This window comes from Odocoileus virginianus, chromosome 5, assembly GCF_023699985.2.
Source record: "Odocoileus virginianus isolate 20LAN1187 ecotype Illinois chromosome 5, Ovbor_1.2, whole genome shotgun sequence".
Lineage (NCBI taxonomy): Eukaryota > Metazoa > Chordata > Mammalia > Artiodactyla > Cervidae > Odocoileus > Odocoileus virginianus.
Window position 1 is genome coordinate 85,403,061 of NC_069678.1, and position 24,215 is coordinate 85,427,275.

Genomic DNA, 24,215 nt, shown 5'->3' on the forward strand with positions numbered 1-24,215 from the left:
AAAGCTTTTTTCAACTCTCCATAAATTTTAAGACTGTAAAGTTGTCCTGAGACCAGACAGTTTGAGAATCACTAGTTTAGTATACACAGCAAAAACAACAGTATTGTTAAAGTAATCAAAGGAGAGTGGTAGCAAATTATGTCAGAGGAATAATGAGGAATCAGGTCTTATAGAGTTCAGTAGGTCTGCATAGGACTTGGCTTTAACTCCATCTAAAATGGGATGCTATTGGAGTTTTCAAGCACAAGAATGATACCTGACAATCAGTCCGATAGCTATGTTGAAATTAGAGGGACAGGAACAGCCATGTAGGAGGCTATTGCAATAACCCAAGTTAAAGATAATGGTGACTTAGACCTAGGATGTAGGAGAGGAATGGTGAGAAATGGTCTCATTGTGGATGTATTTTGAAGTTAGAGGTGATGGGATTTACTGCTGATACGAATGGAATATGAGAAAAACATAGGAGTCCAGGATGACGCCAGACTTTTTAGCCTGAGTCATTTGAGAGGATGGAATGAGGTAGGAAAGAGACAAGCAAGTATGAAGGCAAGAGGTGAGAGAATCAGGAGTTTGGTTCAAGACACATTAATGTTTTCATTGATAAATTCCTAATGGAGTTTTAAGTGAGAAATTTTATTAAAACAAGACTCTGAAAATTTCTGAACTAATGGTATAAATGCAGAAGTTAATTATAGATGGAATTTAAAGCCATGAGGCTAGATGAAGTCATATGAGGTTGTGTTCTTTTTTTTAAAAAAATAGGGTTGTGTTCTGAGTGTGGTCCACAAACCAGCAGCATTAGCATCACCTGGGACCTTGTTAGAAAAGGAAATTCCCAACCTACTGAATCAGAAACTCAGAGACTGGGACCTAGCAATCTGTGTTTTAAAAAGCCCTGCAACCCTCTTAGCTGCCATCTTGCGTCCCCGCGTGTGTGCGCCTAACCTCAGCTGGTCTGCCCAAGACCACCTGAGCGCCAACCCTAGTCCCCCGCACGGCCCCATTTCCGCTCCAGCAAGATGAAAGGAACTATCATGAACCAGGAGAAACTCGCCAAACTGCAGGCACAAGTGCGCATTGGTGGGAAAGGAACTGCTCGCAGAAAGAAGAAGGTGGTTCATAGAACAGCCACAGCAGATGACAAAAAAACTTCAGTTCTCTTTAAAGAAGTTAGGGGTAAACAATATCTCTGGTATTGAAGAGGTGAATATGTTCACAAATCAAGGAACAGTGATCCACTTTAACAACCCTAAAGTTCAGGCATCTCTGGCAGCAAACACTTTCACCATTACAGGCCACGCTGAGACAAAGCAACTGACAGAAATGCTCCCCAGCATCTTACACCAGCTTGGTGCCGACAGCCTGACCAGTTTAAGGAGACTGGCGGAAGCTCTGCCCAAACAGTCCGTGGATGGAAAAGCACCACTTGCCACTGGAGAGGAGGAGGAGGAAGCTCCCGATCTCGTGGAGAATGTTGACGAGGCTCCCAAGAACAAAGCACACGGAACTGAGTTAACTTCCTAAGAAGATGAATCTTGAGGAAGTTACTGGGAGCTGCTATTTTATATTGTGACTGCTTTTTAAAATTTTGTTTATGGATCTGATAAAAATCTAGATCTCTAATATTTTTAAGCCTAAGCCCCTGGACACTGCAGCTCTTTTCAGTTTTTGCTTACATACAATTCATTCTTTGCAGCTAATGAAGCTGAAGAAGCCTAAGAATAAAGTTTGAGACAAAGATAAATAAAGTTCTTTGCCTAGTATATGGTTTTATTTTTTATTTCATTGATACCAATTTGTACACAGAAGGCAAAATTGTTTATAGAAAGCTAATCATGGCATGTAATATGACTGATAATGATGAATGGAATCTGATTAAAGATTTAAAATGACAGTAAAAAATAAATAAATAAATAAATAAAAAGCCCTGCAAGTGATTTTGATGCAGGTTAAAGCTTAAGAACCGCTTATCTTGAGGAGCATTAAGTATGGATAGAGAAGAGAAGCTCTCCAACAACTGTCTGGGAACATTCCCAGTGTTTACAGGTTGGGGAAATACTTTTCAGTATCCCTTTTTCTATAGTAAAAACTTTGGTTCCTACCAACATCAGTCCTATACTCCTCATAAAATAATTTCAGAATTGCTATACACACACCACTATGAAGAAGAAGAAAAAAAAAAAAAACTAAGGGCTCAGGATTTATTGGCATTTTCCTCCATCAAATATTATGTTCAAAAGTTACTTAACATTCTTTTTTCTTTTTTCCTTCACTGTGATTGTGTTATTTATTTAAAACATAGTTGGGTTCATTAATTCTGTTTACCTTCACCTTGAGGTTTCATTTTTCCCCATCTTTGTTGACTTAATTTTATTCTTTGAAATACACACAATTAACTTCTTTCAGAGTCAAAACTATACAAAAAAGTTTGCTGGGAGCATTGTCCTCTTGTCCCTTTGCTTCCAACCTGTTGCCTCCAACACCACTATTCTTGTAAGTACTTAGTCACTTTCATTGCTTTCTGGTTTATATTTCCAGTGTTTCATAAAGTAAGCAGGTACAAGTATGTTTTCCTACCCTTGAATAAAAAGATAGCATACTTTATTCTCTTTTGCACTTTGCTTGCTGTTTTTACTTACCAGTGCACCCTGGAGCTCACTACATTGTGAGTACACGGAGCTCACCTTTATTCTAAACTGTAGAACTCGCCATTGTGTATATCCACCGTAGTTTACTCAGCCAGTCTCCTTTGTTTGGGCATCAGATAGTTTTCAGTATTTTGTCATTACAGATATTGCTGCAATTAATAAACTTATTCACACATGTTTTCGTATTTTGGAATCCTATCTTCAGAGTAAATTTTCAGAGACGTGGTATTGTTAGGTCAAAGTTCAGTTCAGTCCCGCAGTCGTGTCTGACCCTTTGTGACCCCATGAACTGCAGCTAACCAGGCCTCCCTGTCCATCACCAACTTCTGGAGTTTACCCAAACTCATGTCCATTGAGTCAGTGATGCCATCCAACCATCTCATCCTCTGTCGTCCCCTTCTCCTCCTGCCCTCAATCTTTCCCAGCAACAAGGTCTTTTCAAATGAGTCAGCTCTTCACATCAGGTGGCCAAAGTATTGGAGTTTCAGCTTCAACATCAGTCTTCCCAATGAACACCCAGGACTGATCTCCTTTAGGATGGACTGGTTGGATCTCCTTGCAGTCCAAGGAACTCTCAAGAGTCTTCTCCAACACCACAGTTCAAAGCATCAATTCTTCGGCGCTCAACTTTCTTTATAGTGCAACTCTCACATCCATACATGACTACTGGAAAAACCATAGCCTTGACTAGATGGACCTTTGTGGGCAAAGTAATGTCTCTGTTTTTTAATATGATGTCTAGGTTGGTCATAACTTTCCTTCCCAGGAGTAAGCGTCTTTTCATTTCATGGCTGCAGTCATCTTTTGCAGTGATTTTGGAGCCCAGAAAAATAAAGTCAGCCACTGTTTCCACCGTTTCCCCATCTATCTGCCATGAAGTGATGGGACCGGATGCCATGATCTTAGTTTTCTGAATGTTGAGCTTTAAGCAAACTTTTTCCCTCTCCTCTTTCACTTTCATCAAGAGGCTCTTTAATTCTTCTTCACTTTCTGCCATAAGGGTGGTGTCATCTGCATATCTGAGGTTATTGATATTTCTCCCAACAATCTTGATTCCAGCTTGTGCTTCTTCCAGCCCATCATTTCTTATGATGTACTTCACATATAAGTTAAATAAGCAGGGTGACAATATACAACCTTGACTTACTCCTTTTCCTATTTGGAACCAATCTGATGTTCCATGTCCAGTTTTAACTGTTGCTTCCTGACCTGCATACAGGTTTCTCAAGAAGCAGGTCAGGTGGTCTGGTATTCCCATCTCTTTAAGAATTTTCCACAGTTTATTGTGATCCACACAGTCAAAGGCTTCGGCGTAGTCAGTAAAGCAGAAATAGCTGTTTTTCTGGAACTCTCTTGCTTTTTCAATGATCCAACAGACATTGGCAATTTGATCTCTGGTTCCTCTGACTTTTCTAAAACCAGCTTGAGCATCTGGAAGTTCACGATTCACGTATTGCTGAAGCCTGACTTGGAGATTTTTAGCATTACTTTACTAGCGTGTGAGATGAGTGCAATTGTGCAGTAGTTTGAGCATTCTTTGCAATTGCCTTTCTTTGGGATTGGAGTGAAAACGGACCTTTTCCAGCCCTGTGGCCCCTGCCGAGTTTTCCAAATTTGCTGGCATATCGAGTGCAGCACTTTCACAGCATCATCTTTTAGTATTTGAAATAGCTCAACTGGAATTCCATCACCTCCACTAGCTTTGTTCATAGTGTTGCTTCCTAAGGCCCACTTGACTTCACATTGCAGGATGTCTGGCTCTAGGTGAGTGATCACACCATTGTGATTATCTGGGTTGTGAAGATCATTTTTGTACAGTTCTTCTGTGTATTCTTGCTACCTCTTCTTAATATCACCTGCTTCTGTCAGGTGAATACCATTTCTGTCCTTTGTTGAGCCCATCTTTGCATGAAACGTTCCCTTGGTATCTCTAATTTTTTTGAAGAGATCTCTAGTCTTTCCCATTCTATTGTTTTCCTCTATTTCTTTGCATTGATCGCTGAGGAAGCTTTCTTATCTCTCCTTGCTATTCTTTGGAACTCTGCATTCAAATGGGTCTGTCTTTCCTTTTCTCCTTTGCTTTTCGCTTCTCTTCTTCTCACAGCTATTTTTAAGGCCTCCACAGACAGCCATTTTTCTTTTGCATTTCTTTTTCTTAGGGATGGTCTTGATCCCTGTCTCCTGTACAATATCACAAACCTCCTTCCATAGTTCATCAGGCACTGTGTCTATCAGATTTAGTCCCTTAAATCTAAATCTCACTTCCACTGTATAATCATAAGGGATTTGATTTAGGTCATACCTGAATGGTCTAGTGTTTCCCCACTTTCTTCAATTTAAGTCTGAATTTGGCAATAAGGAGTTCATGATCTGAGCCACAGTCAGCTCCCGGTCTTGTTTTTGCTGACTGTATAGAGCTTCTCCATCTTTGGCTGCAAAGAATATAATCAATCTGATTTCGGTGTTGAACATCTGGTGACGTCCATGTGTAGAGTCTTCTCTTGTGTTGTTGGTAGAGGGTGTTTGCTATAAGAGATGCAGGTTCAGTTCCCTGGGTGGGGAAGATCCTCTGGAGGAGGGAATGGCAACCCACTCTAGTATTCTTGCCTGGAGAATCTCGTGGATAGAGGAGCCTGGCAGGCTACAGTCCATAGGGTCTCAAAGAGCCGGACATGACTGAAGTGACTTAGTGTACACACACACACAGAAACACATACATAGAGGCCATAGCACAGTCTATGGTACCTGTCTTGTTCTTAAAATAGATGAGAAGTCCCTGCTCCTGTCAAAGGCCAGCCCCTCCACTTGTTCTGGATTGCATCCTCTCTTGCCTCTCTTTCATCTGCCTCACTTGTTTCCTCTATAAACCCCTCCTTTCTGAAACATCCTCATTAGCATACAAATATGTTCAATCTCTGATCTTTTAAAATTCTCCCAAGATATTGCATTTCCCTTGCAGCTAATGCCCCACATCTCTGAAATTCCACTGTGTATTAATTTTCTATTGTTCCTGCAAATGCCTTAAAACAACATGTATTTATTATCACAGTTCCGTAAGTCGAAAGTCTGAGTGAGGTCACTGGTTTCTCTGCTCCAGTCTCAAGCTGTTAGCCAGCCTGAACTCTTAGCTGGAGGCTCAAGGGAAAAATCACTTTCAGGTACATTCAAGTTGGTGGAAGATTCAATTCCATGCAGTTGTAGGCTTGGGTCTCCATTTCCTTGCTGACTGTTGACTGGGAATACTCAGCTTCAAGAGGCTGCTCACATTTCCTGATCTGTGACCTCTTTCATCTTCAAAGTCAGCAGCAGTAGGTTGAATCTTTCTCATACTTTGAATCTCTTGGCTTTCTCTTGCTGCTTCTCTCAGGCTTCCAGCTGGAGAATGCTCTCAGTTTGTAAGGATTCACGCAATGATATTGAACCCACTTGAATAATCTGTGATAATCTCCCTTTTTAGGAGTTCAACCTTATTACATCTGCAAAATCCCTTTTGCCCAGTAAGTAACATATTTGCAGTTTCTAGAGATTTAATGTGTAGACATCTTTTGAATAAGCAAGGAGACATAAAAAAACCTTAAGTGAACAATGTATAGAAATAGAGGAAAAAAATAAAATGGGAAAGACTAGAGATATCTCCAAGAAAATTAGAGATACCAAGGGAAATTTCATGCAAAGATCGGCACAATAAAGGATAGAAATGGTATGGACCTAACAGAAACAGAAGCTATTAAGAAGAGGTGGCAAGAATACACAAAAGAACTGTACCAAAAAGGTTCTTAATGACCCAGATAACCATGATGATGTGATCAGTCACCTAGAGCCAGACATCCTGGAATGTAAAGTCAAGTGGCCTTGGGGAGTATCACTATGAACAAAATTAGTGGGGGTGATGGAATTCCAGCTGAGCTGTTTAAAATCTTAAAAGACGATGCTGTTAAAGTGTTGCACTCAAGATGCCAGCAAATTTGGGAAACTCAAGAGTGGTCCCAGGACTGGAAAAAATCAGTTTTCATTCCAGTCGCAAGGAAATGCAATGCCAAAATATGTTCAAACTATGGCACAATTGCACTAATTTTGCATGCTATCTAGGTAATGCTCAAAATCTTTCAAGCTAGGCTTCAACAGTCCATGAACCAATAGCTTCCAGGTGTACAAGCTGGATTTAGAAAAGGCAGAGGAACCAGAGTCAAATTGCCACCATCCATTGGATCATAGAAAAAGCAAGAGCGTTCCAGTAAAACATCTACTTCTGCTTTATTGACTGTGTCAAGGCCTTTGTGTGGATTACAACAAACTGTGGAAAATTCTGAATGAAATGGGAATACCAGACCACTTTATCTGCCTCCTGTGAAACCTGTATGCAGGTCAAGAAGCAACAGTTAAAACCAGACATGGAACAATGGACTGATTCAAAATTAGGAAAGGAGTACATCAAGGCTGTGTAGTGTTACCCTACTTATTTAACTTATATGCAGAATACATCATGTGAAATGTCCGGCTGGATGAAGCATAAACTGGAATCAATATTGCCGGTAGAAATATCAGTAACCTCAGATATGCAGATGACACCACCATAATGGTAGAAAGTAAAGAACTAAAGAGCCTCTTGATGAAGGTGAAAGAGAAGAGTGAAAAAGCTGGCTTAAAACTCAACATTCAGAAAACTTAAGATCATGGCATCTGGTCCCATCACTTCATGGCAAATGGATGGGGGAAAAATGGAAACTGACAGACTTTATAGTTTTTGGTCAAAATCACTGCAGATGGTGACTGCTTGATCCTTGAAAGAAAAGCTATGACAAACATACACAGCATATTAAAAAGCAGAGACATTACTTTGTCAACAAAGGTTCATATAGTCAATGCTGTGGCTTTTCCAGTAGTCATGTATGGATGTGAGAGTTGGACCATAAAGAAGGCCAAGTGGCAAAGAATTGATCCTTTTGAACTGTGGTGTTGGAGAAGACTCTTGAGAGTCCCTTGGACAGCAAGGAGATCAAACCAGTCAATCCTAAAGGAAATCAACCCTGAATATTCATTGGAAGGACTGATGCTGAAGCAGAAACTCCCAATACTTCGGCCACCTGATGCCAAAAACTGACTCATTAGGAAAGACCTTGATGCTGGAAAAGATTTCCTCCATTCACCCTTCTGCAGTCTCTCTGGCGTGTTGTTTCTTAAACAAGTGAAGTTCATTATTTTGGGGCGGGGGGGCCTTTATACCTGCTGTCTCCACTGCCTGGAGCACTCTGCCCTAGATCCTTACATGCCTGATTCCTTCCTGTCATGCCTATCACTCCAAATGTCACCTTCTCAAAGAGCCTTTCTTGACCATTCCTCAGTCACCCTCCATCACATTGCTCTGTTTTACTCTCTTCATAGATTTGTCATTAGCTAAGATTACCTTTTTATTTACTTATATGCCTGGATTATACTATAGAGCCTACCATATAATGTATTCTCAATGTAGAATGTTTGTTGGAGAAATGAATGAACAAGTGAGCGAATGAATGGATCTCGAGTTAGAGGAAATTTTAATGTGATGAAAAGAGCAAGGACTTTAGACATTCTGGATTTAAATTTCAGTCCTGCTTCATTACTTATGTGACCTTAGCCAAGTTACTCAAGTTTAAGTTACCTAATAAGTTAAAGATAATAATATAGGCTTCATAGGCAAGACTTCAAAGTCCATTGTTTTGACTGCCAGTATATACTACTTATATATATATAGTGTGTGTATATATATATATATACTACTTATGGAAGCTTTCCAGGTGGCTCAGAGGTTAAAACGTCTGCCTGCAATGCAGGAGACCTGGGTTCGATCCCTGGGTCAGGAAGATCCCCTGGAGAAGGAAATGGCAACCCACTCCAGTATTATTGCCTGGAGAATCCCATGGATGGAGGAGCCTGGTGGTCTACAGTCCACGGGGTCACAAAGAGTGGGATACGACTGAGTGACTTAACTAACTAACTAACTATATACTACTTATACACTCTAGTAAGTTAATGACAGTGATTGTCCATACCACCATTGCATGTAGTATGGCATCACTTTCATAGCAGGTGCTCAGTAAACATTGGAGTAATTTTGCTTAAAGGAATTATCATTATCATTTGTCAACTACTTCTTTTCTTCATTCTTGGTCTTAACAGTTTCTGTCTGCCTTTTAGTGACATTATTGATCATTATAATGGCCAAGGAAATAAGAATAGGTATACACATATGTGCACATATCAAAAGTTTATCAAAGAGAGGAGGCCAGTTATATACATCTTTATGTTCTACTACCCTAACTTAGATGTGCTTCTTCCTTTAGAGTGAAACTCATCATTATCTTTTCCATTTGTAGAGTCATGGTAACTACTCCTTTGTCTGTTGGCAGAATACTTTTGTATTAGAGCTGGAAAGTTGTGTAAGTGTCACATGCACTCTTCTCAAGCTGCCCCACCAGCATCTTTTCTCCTTCCTATGGACTTAAGCCACATGGAACTACCCACAGGTCCTCATATAACCATGTTTTTTCAGTTCCGTGCTTTTCTACATACTGTCTCCTCTGTTTGAAATATTCTATTCACCTTCCACCCTTGCCCTTTTCTAATGTAAAAACCATTAATTCTTCAAAGATTAGTTAAGGGAGTTCTCTGGTGGCCTAGTGTTAGGAGTCCAGGCTTTCACTGCAGTGATCTTGGTTCAGTCCCTGGCTGGGGAACAGATCCCACAAGCCATGTGGCATAACAAAAAAAGATTAGTTAAAATATCACTTTGAAATCTTGCGTGACAAGTCTGTCTTGTCCATCTCCTTTGCTTCCTTGCCTTCCTTTGCAGAGTTAGTCACTTCCTCCTCCAGGTTCTTACAACCCCATGTGTGTATATTTTGGCATCACACTCGAATCTTTTTGTAATTTTTTGTTTCGACATAATTTCAGCTTTACAGAAAAATTGCAACAGTAGTACAAAGAATTCCCTTATACCTTTCACCAAGATTTTCCAAATATTAACATTTTATCATATTTGCATTATTAATCTCTCTCAATATATAATACATATTTTTTCTGAACCATTTGGCAGTGACTTGCATGCATCATGTCCCTTTACTATCAAAGACCTTAGTGAGTGTTTTCTAAAAACAAGGGCAAATGTCTCCATAGACATAAGTGCATCTGTTAAAATTAGAAAATTATTATCAGTATAGTATTAAGAGCTAGTCTACAGACCTTCTACAGTTATTAAAACTAGAAAATTAGTATCAGTACAGTATCAATGGCTAATCAGTAAACTTTATTCATATTTTGTCAGTTGTCCCAAAAGAAAATTCTGGATCATGAGTTATACTTGTCATGTCTCTTTAGTCTCCATTAATCTAAAACAGTTCTTTCATCATTATTATTTGTCTTTCATGACCTTAATATTTCTTTATAAATATTTGTCCAGTTATTTTATAGAATGGGTCTCTATTTGGGTGTGTCTAATGTTACCTCATGATTAGATTCAGATTATGCTTTTTTGACAGCAATACTCTACAAGGGACAGTCTTCTCAAGGCATTGTATTTGGGGATACATGATATCATTTGTCCTAACTGCAGATAGTAATTTGGATTACTTGGTTCAGGTAGTATCTACCACATTTCTTCACTTCATTCTTTTGTAATTAGGTAATTAGTTAATAGTCTTGTAGATAAATATGTTCAGACAATAAATATCCTGTTTCTCCTCATACTTTCACGTAATAGTTTTAGCATCCACTGATGAGTATGCTTGAATCAGTTATTGCCCAAATGGCTATTTTCTAATTCCCTCATTTCTTCCACATGTGTTACTTGAGATTCTACTGTAATCAAGAGTTTTTCCTTCTCTTCTGTAATTCAGTATGGACTCTTGAGTCTTACTTATTTAGTAATTATTTCTTATTATCAGGACTTTCCTGGTGGCTCAGATGGTAAAGCATCTGCTTACAATGCGGGATACCCGGGTTCAATCCCTGGGTTGGAAAGATCCTCTGGAGAAGGAAATGGCAACCCACTCCAGCACTCTTGCCTAGAAAATCCCATGGATGGAGAAGCCTGGTAGGCTACAGTCCATAGGATCGCAAAGAGTCAGACACAACTGAGCCACTACACTTTCACTTTTCTTATTATCATTATGTTTTGATTTTCAAATTGCCCTAGGTGTAGCAAGTAGAAGCTCCTTGAAGTTGTCTCATATGTCCTTTTGAGGGGCCCCATTGTTTCCTGACCAGTGTGTTCCAGGTTCATCTTCCCTCTCCGAGTCCATAGCCACTGAGTTGTGATTATTGTATAAAGATCTACTTCTAACCATCTCTAGATTGTGCTCCTCTAAGACAGGGATCGTGTTGGGGATTTTTTCACCTTAGATAATTGGTAAACCTTGGTACTTAATATTTGCTAAATTTCCAGTGAAAAAATTAGCTGAAGTTTACTGATACAGTCAAATTAATATAATTTAATTTGCCACTTCTTGGGCTCTGGAAAGAAGAGATTGCTTCCTTCCTCCTCAGCTACCTGACAGAATGTGTGCAGAGAAGATCCCAAAGGCTAGAATCATGCCTGGGTCTGCCACTCTTAACTTCTCTGAGGCTTGCTTTCCTTGTTTGTCAAAGGGGATGATAATGTCAGCCTTCGCAAGATTATGAAGGCCATGTGAAATCACAAGTGTACAAGAATTTTGTCAAAGTGTTGTTGATTAAGGGAGTAACTCTGTCAACCTTAGTGGCATCAAAATATATTGGAGAATATTCCAGTCTTTCATCTTTCTCTGAAGTAGGACAGGCATTAAATTATTTAATTATCTGCATGTGGAAAATAAGAGAAGATTGTGTTTAAATGACAAATTCAATGTCACACCATAAGGGACAGAACTAGAATTAAATCCCTGGTCCCCTGACATCACCTCAATTTTTTTTCCTCTAGGATAATTAACTTAGAATATGGCAGGACAGGGCTTCCTGATGGGGAAAACCTCAAAATACTGGAATCCCTCAGGATAGCTTAAGAAATTCATTATTAAGACACTTTTAAATTAGTATGAAGCTTAATCTCACTGCTAGCTACTCACACATGAATAGCATGCCCTGATTTTTCAGAACTGTTAAGTATAATTGGTTAGTTTCTTCTGTCTGTATCGTTCAGGCCAGAGAGAGCAACTTCTTTGCCATTTGGCATCATGAACTTTTATTTCTAGCCTTCAGGGAAAGAAGAACTGCTTTCTGGTACTTATGAAGCCAATTAAAGCCCATTCAGTTCTTCTCTTATATCTGTTTCCTTTCTTATTTTGCAAACATGTTCTGGGTACCAAGTAAGAACTCGGTCAGCCTCTTTTCATGTGATTGGTAGGAATTCCAAAGTAAATCTCTTTCCTCCCTGATAAGCTCAGATTCCATGTTTGTTACTAGAAATATATGGGGCAGTCTTATGGTCTATAGTAATCAGTAAGTGATACTCAAAGTTCTCCAAGCCAGGCTTCAACAGTACGTGAACCATGAACTTCCAGATGTTCAAGCTGGTTTTAGAAAAGGCAGAGGAACCAGAGATCAAATTGCCAACATCCATTGAATCATCGAAAAAGCAAGAGTTCCAGAAAAGCATCTGCTTCTGCTTTATTGACTTTGCTAAAGTCTTTGACTGTGTGGATCACAACAAACTGTGGAAAACTCTTAAAGGGAATACCAGACCACCTGACCTGCCTCTTGGGAAATCTGTATGCAGGTCAGGAAGCAACAGTTAGAACTGGACATGGAACAACAGACTGGTTCCAAATAGAGAAAGGAGTATGTCAAGGCTGTATTTTGTCACCCTGCTTATTTAACTTATATGCAGAGTACATCATGTGAAATGCCAGGGTGGATGAAGCACAAGCTGAAATCAAGATTGCTGGGAGAAATATCAATAACCTCAGATAGGCAGATGACACCACACTTATGGCAGAAAGCAAAGAACTAAAGAGCCTCTTGATGAAAGTGAAAGAGGAGAGTGAAAAGTTGGCTTAAAACTCAACATTCGGAAAACTAAGATAATGGCATCTGGTCCCATCCCTTCCTGGTGAATAGATGGGGAAACAATGGAAACAGTGAGAGACTTTATTTTGGAGGCCTCCAAAATCACTGTAGATGGTGACTACAGCCATGAAATTAAAAGACACTTGCTCCTTGGAAGAAAAGCTCTGACCAACCTAGACAGCATATTAAAAAGCAGAGACATTACTTTGCCAACAAAGGTCTGTCTAGTCAAAGCTATGGTTTTTCCTGTAGTCATGTATGGATGTGAAGAATTGGACTATAAAGAAAGCTGAGCGCCAAAGAATTGATGTTTTTGAATTATGGTGTTGGAGAAGACTCTTGAGAGTCCCTTGGACAGCAAGGAGATTCAACCAGGCCATCCTAAAGGCCGTCAGTCCTGAATATTCATTGGAAGGACTGATGCTGAAGCTGAAACTCCAATACTTTGGCCACCTAATGCGAAGGACTGACTCATTTGAAAAGACCCTGGTGCTGGGAAAGATTGAAGGCAGGAGGAGAAGGGGACAACAGAGGATGAAATGGATGGAATCACCGACTCAATGGGCATGAGTTTGAGTAGGCTCCAAGAGTTGGTGGTGGACAGGGAAGCCTGGAGTGCTATATAGTCCATGGGGTCACAAAGAGTTGGCCACAACTGAATGACTCAACTGAACTGAATCAGTTTGAATGTTTGCCATGTTCAGTTACTCAAGTTTAGGTATAGAACATGTAGCGAATTGGATTGGGTTTCTTTCTAGTGTGTTGGAAAGAGAAGGGAAAGGAAGTGATTATAGATCAGTAGTTCTCAAAACTTTCAGTATCAGGAAACTTTTATGTCCTTAACCGGAAGGCTTTTTATTTATGTGAATTATTCACGTTAGTACACTAGAAATTAAAGCTTTAAGAATGTTTTAAAACGTAAGAATATACTGGCACACATGCCATTAGCTGTCAAAGTGATGATATTACTCTTATAGCATCTGGAAAATTCTACTGTGAGAGAATGAGAATGAAAAAGGCAAATGTTTTAACATCATGAAAATAATTTTGATTTTACAGACCTTCAGAAGAATTTTAAGAACCATCCCCTGCCCCCGCCCAGAGGCTTCCAGACTTAACTTGGAAAACTGCTAACCATATAACACTTTAAAAATCCATTCACCAGTAAGGGACATTTGGGTCATTTCGAGTTCTCAGTCATTACATATAATACTGCTGTAAACATTCTTTTACACATACCTCAGTGTACATCAGTTCAAGAATTTCTCTGGCATTTATACCTTAGATTGAAATTGCTGAATCCTAGTGTAGGTGCATCTTCAGACAGATAATGCCTGCAATATCCCCAGGGGAGTCATCTTGAAAAATGCTACTGTGAACATTCTATTACATATCTTTGGTGATCATACCTCATTTCTCTTGGTTATATATTGAAGTGTGAAGTTGTCGGGTGATAGAGTATAAAGCTAAACAATCTTTGAAAATGATTTGCAGTCTCACAACATACAGTTCTACTTGCCTCGTTTTCCTCAACAATGATAGGTAATATCAGTCTTTTCAATTTTAGCAGTTGGTGGAGATTTAATATCTTTAGTTTTAACTTGCATTTTCCTGATAACTAATAATATTCAACAACTTTTCATATCCTGTTGATATTTATATATTCATTTTTGTAACATGGCTTTTCAAGTCTTCAGTCAGTTCAGTCACTCAGTCATGTCCGACTCTTTGCAACCCCATGGACTGCAGCATGCCTGTGTTACCATTTTTCAAGTCTTACCCATTTTTAAAATTGGATTATGAAACTTTTGTTACAGATTTTTAGGATTTTTTAAAAATATATTCTGGACATATGTGTTTTATATATCTTTTTCCACTTCCTGGATTTGTTTTTCACTTTTTGAAAAATAAATGTTTTCTGTTGCTGCGGAGAAATTTTTTTGTTTTAATGAAATCATATGTGTCAAACTTTTATATTAATAGTGTGTGTTTTGTTTAATAAATCTTTATTATCCCAGCATTTTGAAGATATTCCCCTCTGTGTTCTTCTGAAAATTTTAACTTTCACATTAATTTTTGTATCTGGAATGAAGTATATGGTTATATATGGATATCTGTTTGACTCCCCGCAATTTTATTGAAGAGTCCATGGTCCCCTTCCTGCCCCAGAATTACAGTGGTTCCTTTATTATAAATCAGATGACTGTACTCTCATCTGATCATGAGCTATGTAGTTTGTATAGTTAACTGGTTCTTGTGTAACATCATTTATTTTTGGATCTTTACAAATATATTGTCCCACACTGAGGCCCTCTCACTGTGTCTCTTCACCACTACTGGCGGCAGCTCCCCAAGGTCCCGTGGTGACTGACGCTGATTAATCACAGGACACCCAGGAGCCAGAGGAGGCAGTCTTGGGAACACCTGACCCAGAGGGCCAGGCAACCACCATGCTGAGAACTGGCACATCCCCAGTCTTGTGTCTATTTTAGTAAGTTGTATTTTTTCAAGGAAATCTCCCATTTCATATAAATTTCCTAATTTAGTTGCATAAAATTATTTATAATATCCTGTTACTATCTTCTTAATGTCTGAAAGATCTATGGTGAAACCTCCTCTTTTATTCTTGATACTTGTAGATTGTAGGGTGGGGGTTGTATTTCTTATAATCAGTCTTGTTAAAGGATTCTCTTTTCAAAGGATCGGGCTTTAACTTTGTTAATATCTCTACTGTATGTCCATTTTCTGTTTTCATTGACTTATCCACTCATCTCTATTGTGTCCTTAATTTTACTTTCTTTGAATTTAGTTTGCTCTTCTTTTCTTAGCTTTCTGAAATAGAAGCTTAAATCATTGATATGTAACCTTTCTTTTCTTTTAATATAAACATTTATAGCTGTAAACTTCCCTTTGAGTGTGATTTAGTTAAATCTCACATGTTTGTATACCTATATTTTCATGAATTTTAAGTTCTTAAAAATTTTTTTACTTACATTTTATTTCTTTGATATGAGTTATTTACAAGTATGTGTGTGCCACATGTGTGCCAAGTCGCTTCAGTTGTGTCTGACTCTGTGCGACCCTATGGACTGTAGCCCGCCAGGCTCCTCTGTCCTCGGGATTCTCCAGGCAAGAATACTGGAATAGGTTGCCATGCCCTTCTCCAGGGGATCTTCCTACCCTGGGATCAAACCTGTGTGTCTTATGTCTCCTGCATTGGCAGGTGGGTTCTTTACCACTAGCGTGTATGCCACTTAATTTCTTAACACTGGATCTTTTAATTTTATTTTTGTTATTGATTTCTATTTAAATTCCATGTGATTAGAGAACATATTCTTTATTATTTCAGTTCTTTGTACTTTATTGAGAATTGGTTTTTCACCCAGTACATTACATAAACATTTGAAAAGAATGTGTATTCTGTACTTTTTGGGTATAATGTCCTGTATGTGTCAATTAGATTGGTTGGTTAACCTGTTATTTGGTTATTTATGTTAATTAGTAGTTCCTGTGTAGCTCAGCTGGTAAAGAATCCACCTGCAATGCAGGAGACTGCAGTTCAGTTCCTGGATCGGGAAGATCCCCTGGAGAAGGGATCCTGCAGACACTGCAAGATTCTTGGGCTTCCCTGGTGGCTCAGACAGTATAGAATCCGCTTGCAATGCGGGAGACCTGGGGTTGGGATCCCTGGGTTGGGAAGATCCCCTGGAGGAGGGCATGGCAACCCATTCCAGTAATCTTGCCTGGAGAATCCCCATGGACAGAAGAGCCTGGTGGGCTACAGTCCATGGGGTTGCAAAGAGTCAGACACGACTGAGCGACTAAGCACACACACTTGTTAATTAGTTATTTATGTTACTAGTTAGTTGATTGTATTCAAATATTTTCTATCCTTATTTATATTTTCACATTCTTTTTTTTTAATACTTTATTTAGTTAGTTATTTGGCTGTGCTGGGTCTTAGTTGCGGTACATGGGATCTTTAGTTGCAGCATCCAAGATCTTTTGTTCTAGCATGCAAACTCTTAGTTGTAACGTGCGAACTCTTAGGTTGCGGCATGTAGGATCTAGTTCCCTGCTGCTGCTGCTACTGCTGCTGCTCAGTCACTTCAGTCGTGTCCGACTCTGTGCAACCCCATAGACGGCAGCCCACCAGGCTCCTCAGTCCCTGGGACTAGGGATCAAACCCAGGCCCCAAGCATTGGGAGCACGGAGTCTTAGCCACACCCTTCAAGGTCATCACAGAGCACTGAGCCGCAGCTTCCCACTTCCTCACATTCTTGACTTAACCAGCAACTGAGAAATGTGTCAGAGATCTCCAACTCATAATTATGGCTTTTCTATTTCTCCTTTTAGTTCTTTAAGTTTTGCTTTTATATTTTGTATTGTTAGGTACATATAAATATAAGGTTATTATAGCTTCCTTTTGAATTGACTATCTTTTGCTATAATTATCATTTATAAGTAATTTTAGTTTGTTTCATTTCCACTTTAACTGGAGTTTTTTTAAATTAAATATAGTTGATGTATAATATGTTTATTTCAGGTGTGCTCCATGGTGATTTGATATTTGTATATATTTTGAAATGATCACCATGATGAATCTAGAAACCATCTATCCCCCCACAAAGCTATTAAAACATTATTGACTGTATTTCTTATACTGTATATTACATCCCCAAGGACTTGTTTTATTACTGGGGTTTTGTGCCTCTTAATCCCCTTCTCCTGTTTTATCACTCCTCCACTGCCCTCCTCTCTCTCAATCACTAATTTGTTCTGTTGTACCTAAGATTCTGTTTTTGTTTTTTGTTTTATTTTTTAGATTCCACATATGAGATCATAAGTATTTGTCTTTGTCTGATTTACTTCACTTAGCATACCTTCTAGATTTGTCCATGTTGTTGCAAATGGAAAGATCTCTTTTTTCATAGTTGAATCAATACTCCATTATATATGTATACCACATTTTCTTTAGCCATTCATCCATCAATGGACATGTAGGTTGTTTCCATATCTTGGCTATTGTAAACAATAATACTGTGAATGTTGGTGTGCATATGCCTTTTCCTTTTTTTTTATATGCCTTTTCAAATTAATTGTTTTTGTTTTCTTTGGGTAAATACCCAGAAGTTAATTTGCTGGATCATATGGCAGTTCTGGTTTTAATTTTTATAAGAATGCTGTTTCCCATAGTGACTGCACCAATTTATATTCCCACTGAACAGTGAATGAGGTTTCTCTTTTCTCCATATCCTTGCCAACACCTGTTATTTGTTCTTTTTTGAGTAATGGCCATTCTGACAGATGTGAAATGGTATCTCATTGTGGTTTTGATTTGCATTGCACTGATGATTAGTGATGTTGAGCTTCTTTTCATGTGTCTGTATGTCTTCTTTGGAAAAATATCTCTGCAGGTCCTCTGCCCATTTGATAATCAGGTTTTTTTTTTTTATGTTGAGTTTCATATTTGTGTATTTTGGATGTTAACCCCTTATTGGAGATATCATTTGCAAATATCTTCTCCCATTCAGTAGACTGCCTTTTCGTTTGGGTGATATGAATTGACTATTTTATCTTGATGAAGTATCTCTTTTTAGTCTAGTTATACTTCCTGCATTAAGACTGTCTTGTCTGATATTAACATAGCCTTGAACCATTAACTTGAACCTTCTTTGGTTAACATTCACAGGATATGTATTTTTCCATCTATTTGTTTTTGTCTTCCTCTATCATTATATTTTAAGTTTTCTTATATTTCAGTGCCATCTTATAAAATGGATATAATTGGGTTCTTGGGGATTTTAGGGTCTAGTATGTTTATTTTCTCTTAGTTTATTCAAACCACTCATATTTAATGTGATTATTTATTTGGGTTAAAGTCTGTCATTTTGTATTTTGCTTTTTGTTTTCTCTTTGAGTTCTTACTCATTTCTTTGTTCCTCCTTTCTTGCCGTCTTTGGGATTAATCAAGCATGTTTTATTATTCCATCTCTCTCTCCTCAGCTTTTTTAGTGATGCATTCTTGTTAGAATTTTTTAACTAGCTGGAATTGTATATTTTGAACTTAATAAAGTTCATCTTAGGTAAGCTCTCTGGCCCCTCCCCAAATAATGCAAAGTTCTTAACAGATTTTGGCTCCATTTACCCCACTACTACCATCCTTTGTGCTATTGCTTTTATATAATTTACTAATACAGTTGACCCTTAAACAGTGTGTAGATTAGGGACAGTGAAATCTGCATATAACTTCACAGCAAGCCCTCCATATCCATGGTTGTACATCCATGGATTTAACCAAACCATGAATCCTGCAGAACTGTGGTACATATTTATTTTTAAAATTTGCATGCAAATTGTAAACACAGTTAAAACCTATGTTGTTTAAGAGTCAACTGTACATGTACTATAAACCCTACAAGCCATTAAAAAAAATTTTTTTTTTTCTAAATAGTCAATATTGTCTTGTATCTATCCACATATTTACCCCTTCTAATGCTCTTCCTTCCTACAGTTGTATTTTTCCATCTGGGATTACTCTTCTTTATCCTGAAGAACTTCCTTTTTATTTCTTATAGTTTAGGTCTGTTAGTGACATTCTCTCAGCTTTGATGTTTCTGAAAGTGTTATTTCACCTTTTTAAAAAATTTTAATTGCATGCAAGAGTCTTTAAATTCTGTTGTGCTTTACAGTTTTCAAAAGTTTCACACAGATGATTAGAAGAAATCATCATTTCTTATAATCCCATAGTAACCCTCTTTTTTTCCCCTCTACATCTATGCTGCCCCTCCTCAGTTCCCTCTCTCTACTGTAAGTCACTAGCTTGTTCTCTGCATCTGGGAATCTGCTTCTTTTTTGTTGTTATATTCACTAATTTGTTGTATTTTTTAGATTCCACATATAAGAGATATCTAATACAGTATTTTTCTTTCTCTGTCTGACTTATTCCACTTAGCATAATATCCTCCAAATCTATCCATGTTGCTACAAATGGCAAAAGAGAATTCATTCTTTTTTATGGCTGAATAGTATTCCTCTGTGTGTATGTGTGTGTGTGTGACATCTTCTTTATTCATTCATCTGTTGATGGACACTTAGGTTGTTTTTATACTTTTTCACCTTCATTTTTGAAGGATCAGTTCAGTTCAGTTGCTCAGTCGTGTCTGACTCTTTGCGACCCCATGAACCTCAGCACGCCAGGCCTCCCTGTCCATCACCAACTCCTGAAGTCCACCCAAACTCATGTCCATCAGGTCAGTGATGCCATCCATCCTCTGTCATCCCCTTCTCCTCCTGCCCTCAATCTTTCCCAGCATCAGGGTCTTTTCAAATGAGTCAGCTCTTCACATCAGGTGGCCAAAGTATTGGAGTTTCAGCTTCAGCTTCAGTCCTTCCAATGAACACCCAAGACTGATCTCCTTTAGGATGAACTGGTTGGATCTTCTTGCAGTCCAAGGGACTCTCAAGAGTCTTCTCCAACACCACGGTTCAAAAGCATCAATTTTTTGGCACTCAGCTTTCTTTATAGTCCAACTCTCAAATCCATACATGACTACTGGAAAAACCATAGCCTTGACTAGATGGACCTTTGTTGACAAAGTAATGTCTCTGGCTTTTTAATGTGCTGTCTAGGTTGGTCATAACTTTCCTTCCAAGGAGTAAGCATCTTTTAATTTCATGGCTGCAATCACCATCTGCAGTGATTTTTCACTAGATACAGAACTCTGGGTTGGCAGTTTACATATTTTAGCCCTTTAAAACTGTCATTAAACACTATTGCTTCTTACTTTCATAGTTTCTGTTACAAAGTCAATTGATTCTGTAAAAATAATCCTTTTTTCTTTAACTGCTTTTAAAAATGTATCTTTGTCTTTCATTTCGCTTTATTTTATGTATTTTATTTTCAGCAGTTTCACAGTGATGTGGTTTGGTATAGTTTGGAGGTTTTTTTGTATTTTTGCTGCTTGTGGATTGCTGAGCTCTTCTTTCACTAGTCTTCAAGTATAGTTTTACCTCATTCTCTGTCTTCTCTCACAGGGATTATAGTTACTCATATTTTGTATCTATTGAGTGTGTCCACATGTCCCTAATGTTCTAATCTATTTATCTGGTTTTTTTTTCTGTATTTTTGCTTCATTTTGCATGTTTTCTGTTGATTTTTCTTCAAATTTTTAAATTCTTCTGCTAGATCTTCTTTACCTTAAATCCATCCAATGAATTCTTAATTTTTAATATTGTGTTTTTATTCTAGTATGTTCATTTAATTTGTTATGAAGGTTGCAGTTTTCTGTGAGTATTATCTTTTCTTAACATTTTTTTCATCTTTCCCTCTACTTTTTAAAACCATATTACTTATGGTTAGTTTAAAGTCTGTTTCATTATCTGGATCATACATGAGTTTTCTATTGTCTATATTTTTTCTTGATTATCAGTCACATTGTTCTGACTCTTTTTTATATTTCTCTCTTACACACACACACACTGGATATTTCATATAAAAGAAGTGTTGAGATTCCAGCTGATATTTTCTATCAGAAAGAATTCTTTCCTCTTTCCTTTATGCTAATAGGATAAGGGCCTGATCCTTTCAGTCTAATCATGGATTGAACTGGTTCAGATATGAATTTAACTATGGTTTATATCCATATTCCGAGGCCCTGGGACCTCGACTGAGAGCCTAATGGGTCTTCATCTTCATAGTCGTGAAAAACCACAAGAAATTGTCCTGCCTGTGAGAGTTTTAGGGCTTGGTTCTTTGACCTTTCAGTCCTTACAATTTCAAAATAAGGCATTTATCTTGAAGAGGAGATTGGCTGTGTTAGAAGTAGACCTCATCCTTCTGGTGGGACCTTGTCTGCTGGAGTCACGAAATTATGGGAATTTTCACTCTGCCTTTTTAGAGGCCCTCAGCCTAGCTTTGCAGCCCCAACATGCAGGCTCAAAACTCAGCATATGTCCTATGGGAAAAATAGGCCATTTTCATGGAACTCCTCATCATAGCAGCCTCATCAATTTCTCTTTCCTCCAATGGAGCTCCTCTGCACAGGCCAAGACTGACTGTTAATTCATGCCCAAATTTGGCACATGTGCTCAGGAAAGAAAACAGTGTCAGCTACTTAAAAAACCCTCCTCATCCAGGTCTGGAATTCCAGTTCATCTAATCCTCATAATTTCTGTAACAGTGCATTGTCTTTTAAAGTAATTTGTCTGATTTTTTCTGGTTGCTGGATCAGCAGCACTACACTGTCATATCTATTAGATACTACATGGAAGCATGAGAAATACTGTCTTCTACCTGCCCACTGTAACTACTTTATTAGCTTGTCTCCTAAGGTCTACTCTTGTCCCCTCCCCTCCCAGAGTAGCCGGAGTGTTCCCTTTTGAGTCTGCCCTGTCACTCACTTGCTCAAAACTCTCCAATGGCTTCCCTTCAGACTTAAGATAAATTTAGGTTCATTTTCAGGGTCTACAAAATCCCACACAGTCTTATTGCTACTTCTCCTCTACCTAATCTCCCACCACTCTCCCCTTTGCTCACTCAATTCCAGCTATACTGATCTTCTTTCCATTTCTCAAACACAGTAATATGTTCTCATCTCAGAATCTTTGCACTTGTTATATACCATCTACTGGATGGCTCTTCCCTCAGCTCTTCATAAGACTTTGCCTTTATTTCATTTGGGAGCTCTTTGCAAATGTCACCTTCACAAAGAGGACTTTCCTCACCTCTGTGTCTCCTTAACTTGCTTTAGTTTTAATCATGGCATTTACCTAATATTATATTATGTATTTTTTGGCCTAATTTCTGTCTCCCCCACTAGGCAGTAAGCTCCATAAGAGTGGAAACTATGTTTTGTTCACTGTTCTACCCCAGGACTTCAAATAATGCATAGCCTGTAGTAAGTGCTTAATAACTTTGTGGAATGAATTAGATATCGCTTACCTTGAAAAATTCTCAGCTAAGGAGATGAATGATTGGAGTAAATTGAAAGTACTCTGCAGAATGTTTTAGAGCAGGTGGAGCACCGATGGAGTTGTTAGACAAGGCCTCAGTAAGGTGGTGATTCTGGAGCTGAGTGTCAAAAACTGAGTGTTGATGTATTCAGATCAGAAAGAATAGAGAACTCAACATAATTGAACAAACTGGTATTCAGAAAACAGTGGCGCTACAACATGGGGGTGTGTGATAGGAAATGACATCAGACATATCTGGAAAGCAAGGCAGGGGCCAAATCACAAAAGTCTTTGGATATCAGAATAAAGAATTTGAACTTTACCTTATACTCCAAATTTTTAAGGTAAGGAAAGATGCTATTACATGTATATATTTGTATGTGTTTCGGTAGTCCTCACTGCAATAATCACACTGAAACTTTAAGTAAATTGATTCAGAAAATCCCTGATTTGGTTGTCAGAACCCGGTTTCCACACATAAGTCCTTATCCCAACTCACTGTGTAAGCTAGGGAAGGTATCATTTCCTCCTCTGAGCCTCAGGTCTTCATTCTTAGCAGGAGAAGACTGTAAGCTTCTAAGAGCCATTCCATCTCTGAGTCTGTGGTTGTTTATATGCTTTAACTAGATTCTTTGGGAAGAAACGCATAATATTTTTTCTACATTAGCCAGAAATAATTAAAACTTCCAATTCTGGCCAATCTAAATTCAATTCTCCTCTGAGATTTTCTAACTTTTAGGTCAGATACCAAGAGACTAGCTTCTTGGGATAAAACTATCCAAGCAGAAGTAGCAAGTCTTTTTTTTTCCCTCTGGCTGGGATGGGGATGCAGGTGGGAGGAGGGAGTGTTAGAATGAGTCTTTTTCTTGCAGTTGTGATTCCAAAGAATCCCTACCCTGCATCCGATGTGAACACTGAGAAGCCCAGCATCCACAGCAGCACCAAAACTGTCTTGGAGCATCAACCAGGGCAGAGGGGGCGTAAACCAGGAAAGAAGCGGGGCCGGACACCCAAGCCCCTAATTCCCCATCCCATCTCTACCCCATCCAAGTCAGCTGAGCCTTTGAAATTCCCAAAGAAGAGGGGTCCCAAACCTGGCAGTAAGGTAGGTAAAAATGTGGGTTTTCCAGCAAGGGATAAATGGTTATAAAAGGATAACTCATCCATATCCATCCATCTTAGAAAGGAATGTGTCTGGCACTATTCTCCACCTTGTGTGTTCTTTTAAGGAGAATCTCCTATATTGTCATCCCTACTTTAGCTATTTAGCTGGGAGTTGGTAATGTTAGAGATAAGATAGTATGGATAAGAAACAAATTTTTACTTTGAAAGTTACATTCATGGGAATTCTGGTCTGATATCTTCAATAGATGAAAGGCTCTGCTCCTAATTGTTACTGACCTACACAAAGTGGATGCCCAGGTATGTCAACAGAAGGAGAAAACTGACACTGTAAATGTATTTATTTTCCTGTCCCTATACCTTCTTTTTTTTAAAAAGAAAAAAAAAGGAAATTATTGAATATTTACTAAGGATCAGGCTCTGTGCTTGACACCATTACGTATCATATGATCTTCACAAAACCCTAGGAGA

At 38.4% G+C, this 24,215-nt stretch overlaps 1 protein-coding gene and 1 pseudogene across 18 annotated transcripts in view; both read left to right on the plus strand.

The window, feature by feature from the left end:
• SCMH1 (Scm polycomb group protein homolog 1) overlaps positions 1–24,215 on the plus strand; it is a 212,997-nt gene that overhangs the window by 144,565 nt on the left and 44,217 nt on the right. For 16 of the 18 annotated variants that reach the window (XM_020914690.2, XM_070468345.1, XM_070468346.1 and 13 more), the window contains one exon: positions 23,495–23,727. The exons of the other annotated variants lie outside the window; for them this stretch is intronic. In XM_020914690.2, the coding sequence (XP_020770349.2) occupies positions 23,495–23,727 (233 nt within the window). The remainder of the gene's footprint in view (positions 1–23,494; positions 23,728–24,215) is intronic. 18 annotated transcript variants of the gene reach the window in all.
• On the plus strand, positions 860–1,895 carry LOC110151343 (transcription factor BTF3 pseudogene; annotated as a pseudogene).